At 31.9% G+C, this 19735-nt stretch overlaps 1 protein-coding gene across 1 annotated transcript; it reads right to left on the minus strand.

Annotated features, from left to right (window-relative positions):
• Positions 1-9018: 9018 nt before the first annotated feature.
• On the minus strand, positions 9019-9687 carry LOC130814696 (pathogenesis-related protein PR-1-like). The gene has a single exon (XM_057680843.1). It carries the CDS (start codon positions 9672-9674, stop codon positions 9084-9086), a length of 591 nt encoding a protein of 196 aa, XP_057536826.1. The 5' UTR covers positions 9675-9687; the 3' UTR covers positions 9019-9083.
• Positions 9688-19735: the final 10048 nt, after the last annotated feature.

Here is a 19735-nt window from a genome sequence, read left to right on the forward strand (position 1 = left end):
ATAATATTAAAAAAATATAAGTGGTTTGTGCTTGCTTATCTATTTTATGTAAGCTAGAATATATTTTAAATGACTAATAGGAAAATTTTATATTATCTGAAGTATCATTTTATTTTCAATTAATATATGATACAAACAATAAAATACGGACAAAAACATGACTATAAGTGAGGTAAAATAGTTGTGCATAAAATTGTTTAAAAATAAGAGAAACATATAAGGAAAAAATTGATATAAATTATCCTTTTACTCGTCTGTTGCTGTGAGTAATTCCATTTTTAGATTATTTTCTAATAATTCAATATTTGCCCTTAGTTTGCTGTGATGTGAATAATCCAACTTTTATTTTTAGATTTTTTGACAGCATACCATATTATTACCTATTATTAGTTATATACTTATATGGTATGTTATGGGCACATAAATGACAAATGTTATTATTATTTAAATATAATTCAAAACTAAATTATTCACGGCGAAAAGATAAAAATTTATAATTACTATTACTCTAATTCTTGTGCTTTTAGATCAATATTTTCAAGTTTGATGATGTTCATCATAATGCTAGATCAAATTTAGAAATGTACCAATCTTAATTAGTTTAATGCAATTATATCAAGGATTTCAAAAGATATGTATTTTAGTAATAGCTTTTTCGCCTCGATCGACTCATTCACCCTCAATGAATCTCAAACCAATATTTAAAAACGTTTATCCTAGAAGTTTTTGAAAGTAATATTTGCATTACAATATACTAATCTACCTAAAAGAAGATATACACAATATAAAAATATATTAAGAAGAAAATATAATATCGAGCAGTATTATTATATTTCATTGCACCTCCGCAGTCAAAATGGGAGCTTAATGAACGCTGAGGCTGTCTTTAAAAATCTTAAAATAGGATGAGATGAAGATTTTTGCTACCCTTTCAGGAAAAAGATGTATGTCCATTTCTACGTTTCACCGGGTTGCCTAATAGCACTACAAAAAAAACAATAACTTTCCGAATGCCCAAAACGGTCGGCTTAGAATGGTAGGAAATCGCATTTAGTCGGTATATCAATCGGAATTCCGACTAAAATGTTGGTGGTAGGTATTTATTCGGAATTACGACTAATTGAGCTGGTAGGCATTTGGTCGAAATTTTCGACCGATCTCCTACTATTTTTTAGTCGCAACTTTTCGACAAGAGGTTGGTCGGAGATTAGTCGGAAAATCAGAAAATCAAAATTCTCTTGATTTTTTTAGAAAATTGGGTATTAAAATATTAATTTAATTTTTCGACTAATAAATAGTAGGATTTAAGTCGGAAAAGTCAAACTGCAAAATTGACTTGATCTTACCAGAAAAAGGCAGCCTACAGATTTCGACTAAATTGCTACTAGAATGTAGTCGATATTTAGTCGGAAAAGTCAAACTTGAAATTTGACTAGATTTTATCAAGAAAAGGCGGTTAAATTTTCCGACTGAATTGCTACTACAATTTAGTCAGTATTTATTCGGAAAATATTATTATTAAAATAATTAATTTGGTCAAATGCAGTCAATGATTTTGACCATATTTGACCAGATGTATTATTTTATTATAAATTTTACTTATTGGTTTTGTTGGAACATCAAATTTTACAAAGAATAATTTGCGAATCAGAGCTTTAAAATTGCGCAATTTTGCGAATCACAGCCTTGAAGAAAAACATATAGGCCGTAATTAGCACAACTGTGCAATTTAAAATCTTCAATTCGCTAATTATTCTTTTACTAATTTTAGTAAGATTTTATTATTGCAACTTAATATAAGTAAATAATACGATGCTGAATTTCCTTAGATTTGAGGAACATATTTTCGTCATTTCTAACGCATTTTTATAGTACATACAAAAATATAATTAAGAAAAATAATACTATTTCGGGTAAGTACTTATAATTATTACAAAAAATGGCAACACCTAAAAGCTTATTAAATTTTTTTTTCAAAATAAATACAACATATATCATAACATAATAAATAATGCATATAGCTAAGATATAACTAAAATTAAATTAATGAAAATATAATTAAAATTCATGAAACGATAAATGATGTAATTACAAAAAAAAAAACATACCTTGATAGTGTTAAGAATACTTGTTAATTTTAAGAGATAATGTAATATAATAATTTTGTATGAAAGAAATTAAAGTATTTAGGAGAAAAAAAGTTTTATAGAGAGTGAGATGTGAAATAAGTGAAAAAAATTGTTTCGTTGGTTGAGGGTATTTATAGAAGGAATATAAGTTCTTCCGACTAATCACCGATAACCCTCCGACAAACTTCTCCTCTCCAACAATACCGACTAACTTCCGACAATTATGGCGGTCGGAAAAATTCCGACTCTTATTTTAGTCGGTAAGCAATCGGAAGTTCCTACCAAGAACCTGTTAGGAGAAATTTAGTCAGAAATTCCGACTGTTTGAGTTTAGTCGGTAATTTGCACTAGTGTAAAAAATCTCATTTGCTGCGGTTTTGGCCCCAAGCAATAGTGATAGCAGCAAATGGCCTATTTTAAATGCTGCGGTTAAAAACCGCAGCAAAAAGGGGCATTATTTGCTGCGGTCAGCCTCAAAACCGCAGCAAATAGTATTATCTATTGTGGCTACAACAATAGATCATTTTTTATCAGACGAGTCTACAATGTAGAATACTTGCTTGGCTTGTGTGGCTAGTATGAATGGCTCCTTACTATCATGCAAACGAGTTAAGACTACAAGAGTGAATCCACAAGGGTCGTCATTTTTTATGCATCGTCGATTATTATCTACCCACTTACATTTGAAAAGACCAATATTGAAAGTAGAGTATTCAAGCTCCTATATTTCATGTACTCTCCCATAGTATACCAATTTAGCATCAACCGGCGTTTGATCCTTCGCACTCGCGTAAAATGTAGATGACGTCAAAATAGAAACCCCACTATTCTATAGATAAGATGACTTCTTGTCTTGACCCTCAGTCCAAAATGTGAAGCCATTGACATCGTAACCCTCATATTTGTTGACATCATCACGCGGACCAAAAACTAACCACTTAACAATTTCGGATACACCCTTGAGTTCTTCGCATATTACTTGATTATGAAACCAATTAATAAACGTCTTGTTATGCAACTGCATCAATGCCCTATCCCCTTTAGAAGGATTTTTTGCGCGCAATATATCAAGATGCTCACTCAAAAAAGAATGAACTTCCGGAATATGATGCAACACATACAAGTGTGCTTGTAGAAGGCTGTCTCGAGGAGGTGTGACCGATTTGGAGCCAATTGTTCCTTTTCCCTCAAGCCTTCCTTCATGTCTAGAGGTGGGAAGTCCAATAGGCTTTGCCATGGCCAAATACTCGGCTATAAAGTTACTAATCTCATCGCTCACAGTGCCTTGAATCATACTCCCCTGGGGTTGTGCTGGATTCCTCACCTTGTTTTGTAAAACACCCATATGTCTTTCAAAAGCATAACACCACCTTAAAAATACTGGACCCAAAAGCTTGATCTCACGAACGAGATGGACAATAAGATGAACCATTATGTCAAAGAAAGAAGGTGGAAAATACATCTCAAACTTGCATAAAGTTACAATCACGTCGAGTTGAAGTGCATCAAGTTTAAAAGGATCAAGAACTTTACTACAAATTGTGAATTGTGTTGAAGAACGAACATAGCTCGGTAATAGCATATCTCACATATTTTGGCAGTATTCCACGGATTGCAATTGGTAAGAACACTTGCATCATTACATGGAAATCGTGAGATTTCATGCTTCCTGACTTCAGCTCACCATTTAGGCTCACAAATCTCTTCATGTTGGATGAGTACCCAGACGGAACCTTAATACCATACAAACACTCACAAAATGTCCGCTTCTCTGCTTTGGACAATGTGTAGCAAGCTGGAGGCAAATAAACTTTATCGTTACTCATCTTCTTCTTATTGCCACCAACTTTATCAGCTCTATTTCCTTTCTTACTCACCTTAACATGTGCCCACAACTCCGGACGAAGACCCTTACATTCAACCCAATCTCGCACGACCCTAACATCCTTTGTCTTACCCGGAATGTTCATGAGAGTCCCGAGTATGGCATCGCATACATTTTTCTCTATATGCATAACGTCAAGACAATGCCTAACCTATAGATCTCTCCAATATGGAAGCTTCCAAAAGATTGATTCTTTTTTCCATAATCGGTCTTCACCCCCTTGCACTTGCCCTATTTTACCAAATATAGTCTCAACTCCCTTAACCTGTTCATAAACCTCATAACCGGTCAACGGTCGACGAGCTACACGGTCCTCAACCTCCCCGTTGAACATCTTCTTCTTCTTACGATATTGGTGGTCTCGTGGGAGGAAATTTCGATGGTGCATGAATACGTGTTTGCACTTAGGAATCCACGTGGATTCCATGTCATCGATACATATTGGGCATGCTTTCTTCCCTTTGTTCTTATACCCCGATAAGTTTCCATATGCCGGAGAATCATTAATGGTGCATAAAAACATTGCACGCAAGGTGAACTCCTCATTAGCATATGCATCAAACACTGAAACGCCTTCATCCCACATCTTTCCCAAATCCTCAACGAGAGGTGCAAGATATACATCTATATCATTGCCAGGTTGTTTAGGACTCGAGATAAGAAGCGAAAGCATAATGTACTTACGCTTCATACACAACCAAGGTGGCAAATTATAGATCACTAAAAGTACCGACCAAGTACTATGTTGAGAACTAAGATTGCTGAATGGGTTCATTTCATCCGTACACAGTCCGAGCCTTAAATTAAGAACCTCGTCCCCAAAAGTCTTATGCAACCTATCAATACTCTTCCACTCCGGAGAATCAGATGGATGTGTGAGCAAGTGACCTTTCTTCACCCTATCTGCATGCCACCTCAAATTTGACGCATCTTTCTTTATAGAAAACAATCGCTTGAATCTAGGTATTATTAGAAGATACCACAATACCTTAGCCGGGGGCCCTTTAGCATCCCGAGCCCCTTTACGCTTGTAGCGCGATAACCCACACCTAGGACACTCTTCTAAGTTCTCATTTTCATTCCGATACAACACACAATCATTCGGACACGCATGAATCTTCTGGTACTCTAAGCCGAAAGGACACATGAGCTTTTAGGCATAATATATCGACTTTGGAAGTTCATTTCCCTCAGGAAGCATCTCACCTAACGCTTCTAATAACATTGTGAAACTAGCGTCACTCCAATTGAACTTTGACTTAATGTTGATAATTGTCAACACTGCTGTTAGTTTGGTGAACTTTGTACATCCAGGGTACAAAGGCTTTTGAGAAGACTCTGTCAACAAGTCAAAAACACGAGGACGTCCTCATCGACATTCTCTTCATCTGTCTCATACCCATCAACATGATCTACTACATCCTCATTGACATCGGCCACATTATTGACGTCCTCAACAATACTTTTCTCTTTGTAAACTCCCTTCTCACCATGCCAAACCCAAACATGATATTGAGGCCTAAACCCACGTCGAAGTATGAGCTCCCTAAGGATATCAACACTATCTACCTTTGATACATTGCCACAAGTGACACATGGGAAATAAAAACCAACTCCCGCCGTCCTAACTTGATTTTCAACCGCAATACTACAAAATTCTTATACGCCATCAATAAATTCCGACGATTCAATGCTTCCATATATCCAAGAACGATCTTTTGTCATCCTAATTAGTGTGATTAATTAATTCAAAACAAAATTAATACACAACTTTTAAACATATATACTTATTTATAACAAACATATTTAACCCTAAAAATATATACTTTGAATAATTAACATTGTATAACCTTAGAAATATAACATTCAAAATATAAATAATAAAATTAAATCATTTAACCTTAGAAATATAAGTATTCTAATTCTAATAATTAAAGACAAGTATAACAACAAACCACATTTTTAACAAAATATACAAATAATTAACAAACCACACAAACCACATTCACAAATAATTACTAAATATGCAAATAATTAATTAACAAACCACATTTTTAACTAAATTACTAAATTACAAGTGAAACAATAAAAATATAAACTTGCAAATTTACAAAACAAATAGAAATTACCTTGATTTCGTGGATTGGTTATGTAATAATCTACAAAGAAAAAAAAATTAGCACTAATCTTCGTATATATTGAACTTGCAAACCACATTAAAAAGAGAAATATAATAATACCTTAATTCGTATGTAGTAATTTTTAAAGCAGTATTAGATGAACAAGACCTTTAAGTTTTGAAGGTTTTTCGTATGCAGTAGATTAACAAACCACATTTTAAAGGTTTTTCGTATGTATTGAAATTAAAAAGAGAAATAATACCTTAATTCGTGAGTTTTGAAGATGAACAAGACCAAATGCCTTTGGTTTCAAACGGTTTTGAAGAATGATGATGAACAAGAACAGTAGAAGAATAGTAGGGGGTTTATGAAAATTCGAAGTTTGAAGTTTGTTGATGAACAAGAACAGTAGAACTTTGAAGTTTGAAGTCTGGAGGGAGAAGAAAACCGTTGTGTTTGTGTGTGTACTGTGTTCGTTTGTGGTATAATGAAACAGAAGCTAAGGGTTCTCTCATGAAAATATACGTTAAAATTTAAAAGGCGCCATTTTAATACAGTTAATTGCTGCGGTCATAGCAAGAACCGCAGCGGTTGACATTCTTCGTGGACTATTTGCTGCGGGCACACCATCAACCACAGCATTTGAGTGTGTTATTTGCTGCGGTCACCAAAAAAACCGTAGCAATTAATTGTGCTACTAAGTATTTGCTGCGGTCAAGGCCTAAAACCGCAGCAATTAATGGTTTTTTTTCTTATTCTTTTTCCTATTTATTGCTGCGTATATACAAAATACGCAGCAAATGATAAGCAGCAAATATTTTTTTCCACTAGTGTTGGTCGGAAAATTCCGACTGTTTGAGGGTAGTCGAAATATATAGTCGGTAAGTTGCATTTTTTTTTTTGTAGTGTAAGTAGATTGCACTAATATTATCATAACATACCAAAGTTGCTTGAGAGATAGAACAATAAAACTCAAGAAGTAAGTTGCGTAACCAACATAATTTGAGACAACATTGGCTATACCATAATATTCAGCTTGTCACTTGAAGATTCGCTCAAAAATGTTAGATAAGTTTGCTAAGTCGAAAGCCTAAATGCTCAGAGTAGATCAAATTGTTATCTTACATAAGCTATGTTACTCGAACTTTTCATTTTGCTTCACGTACCCGTGTCCGATTCTTGATAATCGGACATTGGTGTGGCACTTCGACACTTCATTTTAAACGTAAAATTGAATATTTAGATGTATCCAACATCAATACTCGAGTCCAAGTAACATATCACATAATTATTGTTCAATGTGAATTTTTTAAGCTAGATGAATTTAAAGTTACATAATTATTCACATTCGATAATACTATATCATTTAATATAGCACAATTAAAAAAACATATAGCATAATTATATATAGTCTCTTTGATACTCTCCAAGTATCTCCCATTAATCAAATATAATATCTCAATTAATCTAGGAGAATAATTTGATTTAGGAAGATATAATCATGGAGATATAGTATCCTATTACCAAGAGAAATGATATAATACTCTTTTGTGTCTATGACAATGATATAATAGTAAATTATATAAAAATTAAAAAAACTAATGGTTATATCTAAAATGAAAATGTTGCAAAGTAAAAAACAATCCAAAATAAAAATAATTAAGTATATATTATAACACACTCAATTATTATTATTATTTTGATTTTTTCATCTATATACGTCCTGAAGTCTTATTTACAGGGGACATAAATAGTTTATCTATTATAATTTGTAATTAATAACTGTGATTTGTAAATTTTCACAAAAAGACAAAAAAATAATAATAAAATAAACAACATTAAAAAAGGTAAATTAAAATAACAAAACTCTCACCCTATTAAATCCTACCGCATAAAAATAATTTATTAACTTCACAAATTACCCTTATTTACTAATTCCTCCTTATTTGTCCACCAACGTTTTACAATCCCCTAAATTTTTGTGGTTTGTAAAGCTCAAAAAGATACATATCCATGTACTCGTACCACATAATTTTTTGTAGCAGTCTAGAAGTTTCTATTTTTAATTATAATTCTGCTCTTACCTTTATATGTGCTGACCAAAACGTTTTGTTGGTCATCAAAACTCCCTATTAGAAGTATTTGTTCAAAGTATTTTATAACGTACATTTGATTAAAAAAAACTCCCTATTATTTGAACGTTCATAATTTGATTAAAATTTTTGATGAAATACTTTGATCAAATATTCATAACGTATATTTAATTAATTAATTTTATAACTTTTTTCTATTATTTATTAGTGAGTTTACATTGATTGTGCGCATTCTTCTCTCTCAAAGAGCCGAATACGAATATAATATGTCCGTTATCTCTTTCTCAGACCCCGACTTTATGTGGAATACTAGGATAATCACCACGACCATAACCATTATATATTTATGCTTTCTCTATTAGCAATAATGAGTTGTTTGCTTGCATAGGTTCATTTATATACTCTAGTGTATCCACTTAAGATGTTGAACGTTATAATGATCATAATACAAAAGAACCTTTTATATACAATTAAAATTCATTATTAATATTTTTAAGGAAGTTTATATAACTAACATATATAACTATATGGAATAATTTGATAACAAAACAAAAGCACTAGTTGCACAAAGATAAATTCATAATTTTCGTATTCATTAACTACCTAGTAAGCTATAATGAATATACATATTATATCAAATAAAAATACCGTACATATCCGCATTATAAAACACAAAATAAAGTGTAATAATATATATATATATATATATATATATATATATATATATATATATATATATATATATATATATATATATATATATATATATATATGCTATAGTATTTTTTAAAATGATTGATTCAATTAAAAGTTTTTTAGATTAACTTATTATATTTTATACATCCTAAAATCCAAATTAGTAAGGCCTTTCACCTAAATAATTGCCAGGGGGATAATAATTACAAGTCATAAAAACATCCCCATCTTGACAAACAACCCTAGCACACCCAACACTCCTAGTACTACTCCAAACAATTTGGGTATAATGCCCACACATTTGTCCATCAGCACAACTATTTGATCCATAATCATAATATTTTTCTTCATCAGCCCAATCTAGAACAGCATCTCTAGCTCTCCATTGTGCTCCACCACCCCAAAAAATGTTCTCCCCTAGTTGAAAACCTCCCTCGGGAAAGGAATGTTGAAGTTTACAATCTTGGTACCTTTGTTCTGCCCACCACTTTGCATAGTTCTCGAGTTTCGTGTCCCAAACCATTGGTAGTTCAAACTTTTTGGCTCGTACGAGGTTGTGGTAGACTAAGAATTCAAGGGATTCGGCCAAGCAACCTAAGCAAAGTTGCTTGGAAATGTTGTATATCTGCAGGTAGTTTTCGTTAGGGTTTAGTGGGGAGACTTGTAGTTGGTTGGAAAATGAGAGGTTTGGAAAAGAAAAGAGGGTTAATAGAGTGGAAATAGAGAGTAGGAGAATGTAATAGGGCTTCATGGTTTTATGAAGAAGTTGTATATGCCAAAAATATGGTTGAACTTAAGCCAAAGGAAATGCTCATATTTATATTGATTTTGTTAAGTGAAAACAAGATTTGTTTGAAATTTTTTCAAGAGAATGTGGTCACAAGAGTGCCTTAATAGTCTTTGATGGTTCACATGTTCATTATCCTTTATAATCTCAACTTTTATTATTTAAAATACTTTTATTGTATGGATATCACACCTAACTTAGGTCCAATTGTAATAGTTCGTTAAACAGTAAGTATTGTGAAAGATCGCCTTACGACAAGATTCTATTTCAATTCTTTTAATATACGATTACTAAAGATGCTTTCAAAAGTTATAACTGATCATTTATTATTTATTACTTGACCGTCAAAATTAATCACTTTAAGATTGTAGTTGTCCTTTAAAGTTATAATGAACTCGTTTAAGATAATAAATTATAATTGATCGGTATACTAGTGATGACTTATATTTAGCACTTTAAGCTTTAAATTGATCATTTTAAGGTTGTAATTGATTATTTTTAAACTTGTTAGTTATCAAGTTAAAGTTGTCCGTTGTTATATATAATTGATCTCTTTAAGGTTTGTATTAATCACTTTAAGATCAGAATTGATCACTTTAAAAAGATCATAATTGATCCATTTGAAGTTATACACTTTAAGTTGAAATTGGTCACTTTAAGGTCAGAGTTGATTTCTTGTAGGTTAAAATTAAAAAAAGGCCTGGCCAAATATGTTTCATCACACTATGAGACAATCTTTACTGATAGTTTGTGTTCTATAAAAAAGTTATTCGAGTAGGATAAATATTTTGGCAAGGGAAAGAGAAAATTATGCCTTCTTATGAATGGTGAAAATTGAATTCCTTCACAACAGTGAAAGAAAAAGCCCTCAACCATTAGGCTAACCATGATGCTCAATTTTTCTTCAAAATTCAAGCAAAAAATACATTAAAGTGAACATGACTCAAATAAGATGTGAACATATTCGACATAACAATTTAATTACCTAGTTTATAAATGAACTTAAAACACTACTTTTATAATATAAAAAAAAAAACTTTATTATTGTTGGATTAAGGAATAGTTTAAGTGACCATTAGTAGTGGTGATAGGTGTTTTACGCCGTAACTTTTAGTGTTTTAAAATTAAAAGTAACATTTCAATATATTTTCTTTTTTTCTTAAAAAATTACATTCCAACAACTAACATAATAATTATTATTAATAAATAAAAATATTTAATTTAACTGTTAAAAGATTAATATTTAAAATATTTAATTTAACTGTTAAAAGATTAATATTTAATAGCTACAATTACACAACTCATGTAATCGTTACTTAGAAAATTAAAAACTACGGTCATAGCTACATTGCATCTTTATGTTTTTCTTTATGATTGATGGATTTTAATTCTAGAGATATTCTTTGATTGATCACTATCTAACTTGATTTCTTTCATACAACCCTACTTAAATGTTAAGTAATATTGTCCTAATATTATGCAAATCACTATTAATTTATTTGAATAAATCATGTATATCATATTTGTCCCTTGATTTTCTCCCCTATTAGCGTAGATTATAATAATTAATATCATATTACATTGTATTTCTTCTTTTGAGGGATATTACATTGCATTCTTTAATACCTATCACTTATAACCTTAAAGAGATTATTTACAATCTTAAAGTGAACTATTAGAGAAATAAGCTAATTATAATAACCCATCTAATTATGCAGCGGTCTTATACAATATTTGCTATAATAATTTGTATTTAAAAGCCCATATTTAATATTTCACTCTGATCATCTAAAATCTCGGAGCCGGGCCTTGTATAACCTAACGTTGAAACCAAGAGTATAAAATAGAGTAATAGTAGTGGGTTCCTTGATGCATTTCAATATGTTCTCTCGTGATTGAGGACTTTTAATTCATAAACCCGTGAAGCATAATTTTTTGTTTTTTTCTTAAAATATAAATGGTTCATTATTATTCGGCAATTCTAGAAAACCATAATCTTATCTCATGCCAACAGAATTCATTTAAGTATCCGCAAATGAAATTTTTACACCACATCACCTTGTGGCTTAGGTTTGATTTGTGTTTTTTAAAATTTTTGATTGATAAGGAATAACAAATTAGGATTCTTCTTCCAATATAATATTATATCTACGATATGAGTTGGGGAGGGGCATACGTGTGGTCATTTGTTGAGTTAGTCTCACCGATTTGCTTGGAACTTTTTAAATACTTTTTTATGATAATTTTCAAAATTAAGTTTTGTGGTAAGGTATTTCTAACGATATTAATTAGGTTTTACTTGGAATAGTAATTGTTATAGGGTGTGACTTCGGATTTTTATAGAATTGGACCAATTTACAAATATAAATTTAATGTAAATTATTGCCCAATAAGGATGTTTATAATAGGATACATGACGTATCAAGTGATGAAAAGTCGACTACCTAGTTAGCTAAGTAACTATTTTAGTGGCCTATGTCTCAACCCAAAATGTTGGAGTATCTAGTAATTGGATTCCCAAATCATAAGGGTTCAACTGAAGACGCGATATATTAACCTCATACATTATAGTTGATCGACATTTTTATAGGTTGAAGTTTAGAGTATCTGGTAATTCGATTCTCAAATGTTGGAGTACCTCTGTTTAAGAACAAAGGCGATGCACAAGTATGTGGCAACTATAGAGGTATCAAACTTTTAAACCACACAATGAAATTGTGGGAAAGAGTGATAGAGGGGAGAATTAGACAGGTAATGGTGATTAGAGAGAACCAATTCGGTTTTATGTCAGGAAGGTCAACCATTGAGGCAATTCATGTTTTGAGGAGACTGATGGAGAAATATAGAGAGCGAAAGAAAGATCTGCATATGGTGTTCATTGACTTGGAGAAAGCTTATGATAGCATACCACGACGTGTCATCTGAGATAGCCTCAAGGCTAGAGGTATTTCTTCAATGTACATTGAGGCCATACGGGATATGTATAACAGAGTTTTGACTAGCATTCAAACACCGGTGGGGATAACAGAGTCTTTTCCGGTCAAAGTGGGACTACATCGAGGATCGGCTCTAAGCCCTTTCATTTTTACTGTCATAATGGAAGAGATTTCTAAATCTATTTGAGAGATGGTACCGTGGTGCATGATATTCGCGGACGACATAGTGCTGGTAGCAGAAACTAGAGAAGAGGTTGGTAACAAAATGGATGAGTGGAGGGAAGCTTTAAAAGGTAAAGGATTGCGCATTAGGCATACGAAGATCGAGTATTTACGCTGTGACTTTAGTGGGACAGCACCAGTAGGTGAACCAGAGGTTTCCATTGATGAAACAGTTGTTAAGAGTACCAAGTACAAGTATTTGGGATCGATCATTCAAAGGGATGGGGAGATTGACAGGGATGTAAATCATCGTATACAAGCGGGTTGGCTCAAGTGGCAAGCAGCCACCGCAGTGCTATGTGATAGGAAATTCCCAAGCAAGTTAAAAGGAAAATTCTACCGGGCGGTAATCAGACCTGCTTTGCTATATGGGACCGAATGTTGGCCTTTAAAGCGAACATAAGATGGAAGTTACAGAAATGCGTATGCTGAGGTGGATGTGTGGGCACACATTGATAGATTGAATTAGGAACCAAGAGTTTAGGGACAAATTACGGGTAGCTCCTATATTTGGAAAAATGCGCGAAAATAGATTGAGGTCGTTTGTTCATGTGCAGAGAAAGACTTTCGACGCCCCTGTGAGGAGGATAGAAAGCATTATAGTAGAGGGTAAGAGGAGTCGAGGAAGATCTTGGAGAACTTGGGGTGAGCAAATAAGAGTTGAATTGCATAAGGTAAACCTCTCTGCGGACCTGACTAGAGATAGAAGCAGTTGGAGATGTCATATCCATGTCTTAGATTACTGATGTCCTCTTAGTTTACCTTTTAGTGCCCTTAACCTCTTGTTTTTATCGTTTCCTTTCTATTAGTTTTTTGTTTTCCTTTTGTAGTGGTTCTACTTTTATTTTTATAGGCCTTTAAGTTATCTTTCATGTGTAATCACGTCTTTTATCTTCCTCAAGCCGGGGGACTCCTTTGGCCGCGCTCTCTTTTATGGGTATGAGTTGTCGCCGTCTTTCTCTCCTCAGACCCTGGCCTTAGTTTTCTATGAGTGGGATATACTGGGTAGGATGATGACGATGATGAAGTTTGGAAGCCATAGAACCATCCGGATTTGTTTACTTTTTTGATGTGTGATGCCAGTCTAGTTTTACAATCCTAAATCAAAGTTATTTAACAGTTATTTAAAATATATTTTTCATATACGAGAGAAAGAAGGGACCTTTTGCGGTCGATTACCTCACATACCCTCAAAGACCCCTCCGCAATTAGGTGATCGATAAGTTAGTGTATCTCTAAGAAATAACGTCTAATCAAGAAGAGATAATCAAATAATCCCTATGAGCGTATCACAAAGCTATATAAGCATGAACGATCAATAACTCAAATAATCGACTACAAACTAACATGCAACTCAGACTAGTACGTTTCATGTATTTGTCTATCATAATATATCTAGACATATTACTATATTCGTATGAGCAAGCATGATTTTAGTAAAAGAAAATATGATGAAACAAAAGTAATGAATTAAATTGATGATTTAAAGAAACTTTAATTAGAATGTCAAAGTAGGAATGAGGGCTAATCAAACCCTTCTAGTTTACTTTTACAGCCGGTTTTGGCCGAGATCTTCTCAAATTGAGACCAGCTCAAACATTTTAGCCCATCTTTAATTATCAATTAAAAAAAGAAAAACAAAAAAATATAAAAACTGCCAAATTTAAAAACGGTAATTAAGGAAACCCATTTTTCAAACCGCCAAAACACACGCGATTAAGGAAACAAATCAAAACAGATTTTCTCTTCAATTCTTTCGAAAATCTCTGAAATTCTTTCTTTCAATCAAAGAAAATCAATATTTTAACTTCAGAAAACATCAAACATATCTGTATGGAAATGACATTACAAACATCACGAAGATATGTAGGCGAAATTGAAGGTAATATTACGAAAAACGTATGTAAAATGATATTGTTTAAAGATGTATAATTGATAATCTGTTGTTTACAAATTTGACGATTGATAATGAACAAATGATGGTGGTTTATGGTGAAAACGAAGAAGATAATGTCGAGATTAATATGATTGGTACAGGTATGGTCAATTCTGCTATTAAAGTGTTCAATTTTAAGCATAAAGTGTTCAACGAATTCTCTGTTGTTCAATACAGATTCATAAATTCCAAATGCCAATTCAAATATCTCAGTTTAAAAACTAACATATTCAATTGATATTTTATATATATCAATTGTAGTTCTAAATTATTCAATTTTAAGCATAAAGTGTTCAATGAATTCTCTCTGATTAAATATAGGTTCATAGATTTCAAATGCCAATTTAAATGTCTCAGTTTAAAAACTAACATATTAAATTGATATTTTATATATTTCAATTGCACTTCTAAATTATTCAATTTTACATTGATGTTATGCAATGTCTACATTCAATGCGAAGATCTATTATTATATAGATAATTGAATATTATAAGCAAACAATTGAGTTACATTACAAAACATCAATTATTAATATAAAGCATTCAATGAGTTCAATAGTTGTGTAAATTTCAGTTACAACAACTGCAATAGAATGCTTGCACACTGAACCTTTGATTGAAAAGAGGGAGTTTGACATAAGAGGTTCATTGGAGGGCATAAGAGCAAGCAGTTGGGAGGACCTTGAATTATTGTATCATGATCATGCTAGAGCAACAGGGTTTAGTGTTCGGTAATCCACAATAAGGAAAATAGATGGTGTTATACATGAACGATACTTCGTTTGTTCTAAACAAGGAACTACAGAGATAAAAAAAACAAAGAAAATGAACAACAAAATGCCAAGAGAAAGCTAGTTGCAACTAAATGATGTGGATATGATGCACACATAAAGATTAAACTGGATGTATACAGTGGAGATATCTTTGTTAAACAACATGTTGTATCACATAACCATACGTTAGCGAGAGTGGAATGGAAATATTTGCAAAGATCTGAGAGGACATTAACTTTAAAGGAAACAATGGACACCATTGAAGGTTTTGAAGATGCACAAGTAAGACCTACTACAACGTATGGATATTTGGCGAAGCATGCTGGAGGGACTGAGTGTGTAGGGAATACTTTAAGAGACCATCTAAACTATGTGAACAAATTGAGAATGAAGGAAATTGAGGGTGGGGATGCTCAAACTGTGATCAGGCAATTGATATATTGGCACAAAAAGACAATGGTTTCTTTTGGAATATGAAACTTGATGATGATGCAAAGCTTGTGGTACTCTTTTGGTGCGATTCTTTAATGAAGGAAGATTTCAGAATTTATGGAGATGTTGTCATTTTTGATACAACATATTGTACAAACAAATACAACTTGATATGTGCACCACTAGTTGGAATAAATAACCATTGGAACACTACAATGTTTGGATGTGCGTTCATAACAGATGAGAAAGTTGAATTATTTGTTTGGGTCCTTGAGCAATTTAAAGAAGCAATGGAAGGAAAAAATCCTGTATCTATTTTCACAAACCAAGACGTATCAATTGCAAGAACAGTAAAAGAGGTATTTTTACGTATAATTATTGTCTTACAATATTCAATTTAAACGTTATCAATTGTAGTTTTTCTTTTAACACTTACAGTTCAATATCTGTTATAGGTCTATCCTTTCTCAAGGCATAGGCTATGCTTATGGCATATATTGAAAAATGCAGTTTCACACTATAGAGCATTGAAGTCAGATGCTGTAACACCCGAATTTCCGATACAGATGCAAACTTTAAAGATGCTTTTAACAAATGCTTAATGGGGTGTAGCACTCTAACTGAATTCCAGGAATGTTGGGAAAACATGGTTGATAAATTCAAAGTAAAAAGGAATCAAGCTTACTATAAATGGTTTGATAGACTGTACAAACTAAGAGACAAATGGTGCACTGCATTAAGCAAAGACTTCTTTTCAACTAGAATATTATCTTCGCAATGAAGTGAATCCATAAACAATGCAATTGGATTTGAAGCAATGAAAAGCACAAGTCTATATCAATTCTTTAAAATATTTCAAAAAACTATAGAAATATGGAGAGAAAGGGAGATAGCATTCGAGTTTTACTGCACAACAACAACCCCAACGTCTACATTTAAACTTACTGGTTTATTACGACATGCGTCAGAGGTGTGCACAACAACATTATTCAGAGACTTTGAACATGAGTTCAAGATGGCTATCTCATCTTCAATTGAACAGGTTGTCGACATGAGAAATAAAAAGATGTACATGTACGTTTTTATAGAAGTATTATTGTTAACTTATTCAATTCATTTATTATAATATTTAATTTTATTATTACTTTAATAAATATATGTCAATACTTATACTTTATTGCTTAAATATATTAGTTTCAGTATTAACAACTTCAATGTTAATCTTAAATAGATCTTAAATTGTGATAACAGAGTCTGGTTTGATGGATATACTGATATCAACATGCATGAAGTTCAATACACCAAATACAATGATACTATACATGTTGACTGTACTTGTAAGAACTTTGAATCGTAATGGATGGTTATGTTGCCATTGTTTACGGGTACTACACTTGCATTCTGTGCAAAAAAATACCAGCTATATACATTCTTCCAAGATTGACAAAGAATGCTAAGAAGGATATTTGGAATACACTTTATGGTAATCAATGTCCACCTACAAGCTTGAACCCCCCAGAATATCTACACTTACGTGGAGACAAAGCATGGGGCGTAAGTTTTACAATCTTGTGTTATGTCACATCATAGAAGAAAGGATCTAAGTCTTCAACTCAAAAAGAATCAGCAACAAAAACAAGAAACAAACATATAATTTGATACATTTTATGCTTCGTGAAACATATACAATTTGTATATTGTATTCTTTGAACTAATACTTACAAAAAAACCATTCATTAGTAAGTTTTTGTTTAACATTTAAACACATTAATTTTTCTCTAAGGTATGTCAGTTTTCATAGCAAGAATATCATAACAAAACCTGATCAATTTATCATTTACAAACATAAATTATTGCTTAATGTATGTCAATTTGTAATAAACATGGCCATAACACCATAAATCTATTTCTCTTTAAAACACAACAATTTTTAACTAAAGCATGTCAATTACGGATAGCAAAAAATTATAACATCATCAAAACTGTTTATCAAAACTGTTTACCGTTTAACAACATCAATATTTACCTAAAATCCATCGATTTCAAATAACCTTTATATATTAACGGTAAATATATAAAATTCAATCACTTGCATAATAATAATCACATCAAAAGTTAGACATAAAATATCAAACTTAGTAGGTTATATATCAGCTGGAATGCCCCATAATGAGATGTAATTGTTCAAAATAAGTCACAGAATGATGCTAACTTAATAAAAAACACAAAAGTGGCATCAAACTATAGAATAAGACAGCATCAAACCAGCTAATTGAAAGCAGAATAAATTGTTTGTATTAACAACAACTACACCAAATTAAACCACAAACCCATAAAAATCATTCATTGTTTCTTTTTTGTTATCTTCTTCACATAAATCAATTTGTTCCTGCTCGTCTTCGTTGTTTTGGCTTTCTTGTCTAACTTCTTCTTAAGCTCAGTCAAACGCTTGATATTTTCCTCTTCCTCCTTCTTTTATTTCTCAACTGCTTTCAACTCCCTTTTAGCTATAATGAGTGGAAATTTGGATTCTTTTTCTTTGTTGAAAGCACCAAATTTTTTCAGTACTTCTTCCCTATTCTTGTTTCCATTAGATAAGACTAATCTGCTACAAATCAATCCCCTGTACTTTAGCCTATCGTTAGATGAATGAAGAGGGTCAAAGTTGTTAAAACCTATAAATTGCTCCATAAAAAACGCAACGTAAACACCACAATGATTAGATTCATTTACAGTCCAAGGCATTTTAATAATGCTAAGATTGTAATTCAGTACTTCATCAGTGCATGGATGCTCAAATGCATCAAGGAAATCAGAAAAACATCCCACAACAAACTTATGCAGCATTGCAGCATTTTTGTAATCCTTCCTCCTTTTTATATTGTCTAAATAGTGAATAATTTTGCGTTGAGTATCAACAACAACCAGCACGTGGTGTTGTTGTTCAACAAGAGTGACATGAACGAAAAACTAGAAAAAAAAACAATATTACACACATCAGTAACACATTTAAATCAATCAATTCTATGAATATCTTATTCAATAAGTATATTGGATTCTTTTTCATAAAATTGACTGATACAGTATCATTATTAAGGCACATAAGATAATGATTGAAAAATATATATCAATACAATTATTCTGTAATATGCCTCAATAATCAAGTTATGTCTATCAATTCTAAGAAAAACAATCTAAAATAAAATCAAATATTCTCTTATATCTAACAATTATGCAATTATACAAGTCAATTCAAACAATATCAAATAAAAATCAAATGTAACATACCATGTCTATCTTTTTTATGTCAGCATTTGCCTTAATCAAATTAACATGATTTTCCCAGGCATCAACAACCTCAACCTTCAAGTCATTCGCCTTCTCATCGTCCTTTTCAGACATTAACATTCCCAAAGCACGCTATTACATGAAAACAAAAACAAAAAAAATAAATACTATGTACAATAAAAACAAAAAAAGCTGCTAAAAAGGTATTACATACTTACACAGAGTTGGGATATGAATATAAATGCTTTTAATTCTTTATCAGGCACATCCAACTCCTGATTTCTTTCAATCATGTTCAAATAAACTGCCCAACAATCAAAAACTACCGACGAAATCTTTTCATTATTTTTCAGAGTGAATGCTTCATCACGTGATAATGCATAAAAATCACCAAATGAAAATATATCTTCACTGAAAAAGAAAAACACAGAAAAAAAA

The sequence above is a fragment of the Amaranthus tricolor genome, chromosome 6, assembly GCF_026212465.1.
Source record: "Amaranthus tricolor cultivar Red isolate AtriRed21 chromosome 6, ASM2621246v1, whole genome shotgun sequence".
Taxonomy (NCBI): Eukaryota; Viridiplantae; Streptophyta; class Magnoliopsida; order Caryophyllales; family Amaranthaceae; genus Amaranthus; species Amaranthus tricolor.

Bases quoted from the DNA above. Each gene is read 5' to 3' on its own strand.
- LOC130814696 (XM_057680843.1), bottom strand. From the start codon at position 9,674: ATGAAGCCCTATTACATTCTCCTACTCTCTATTTCCACTCTATTAACC.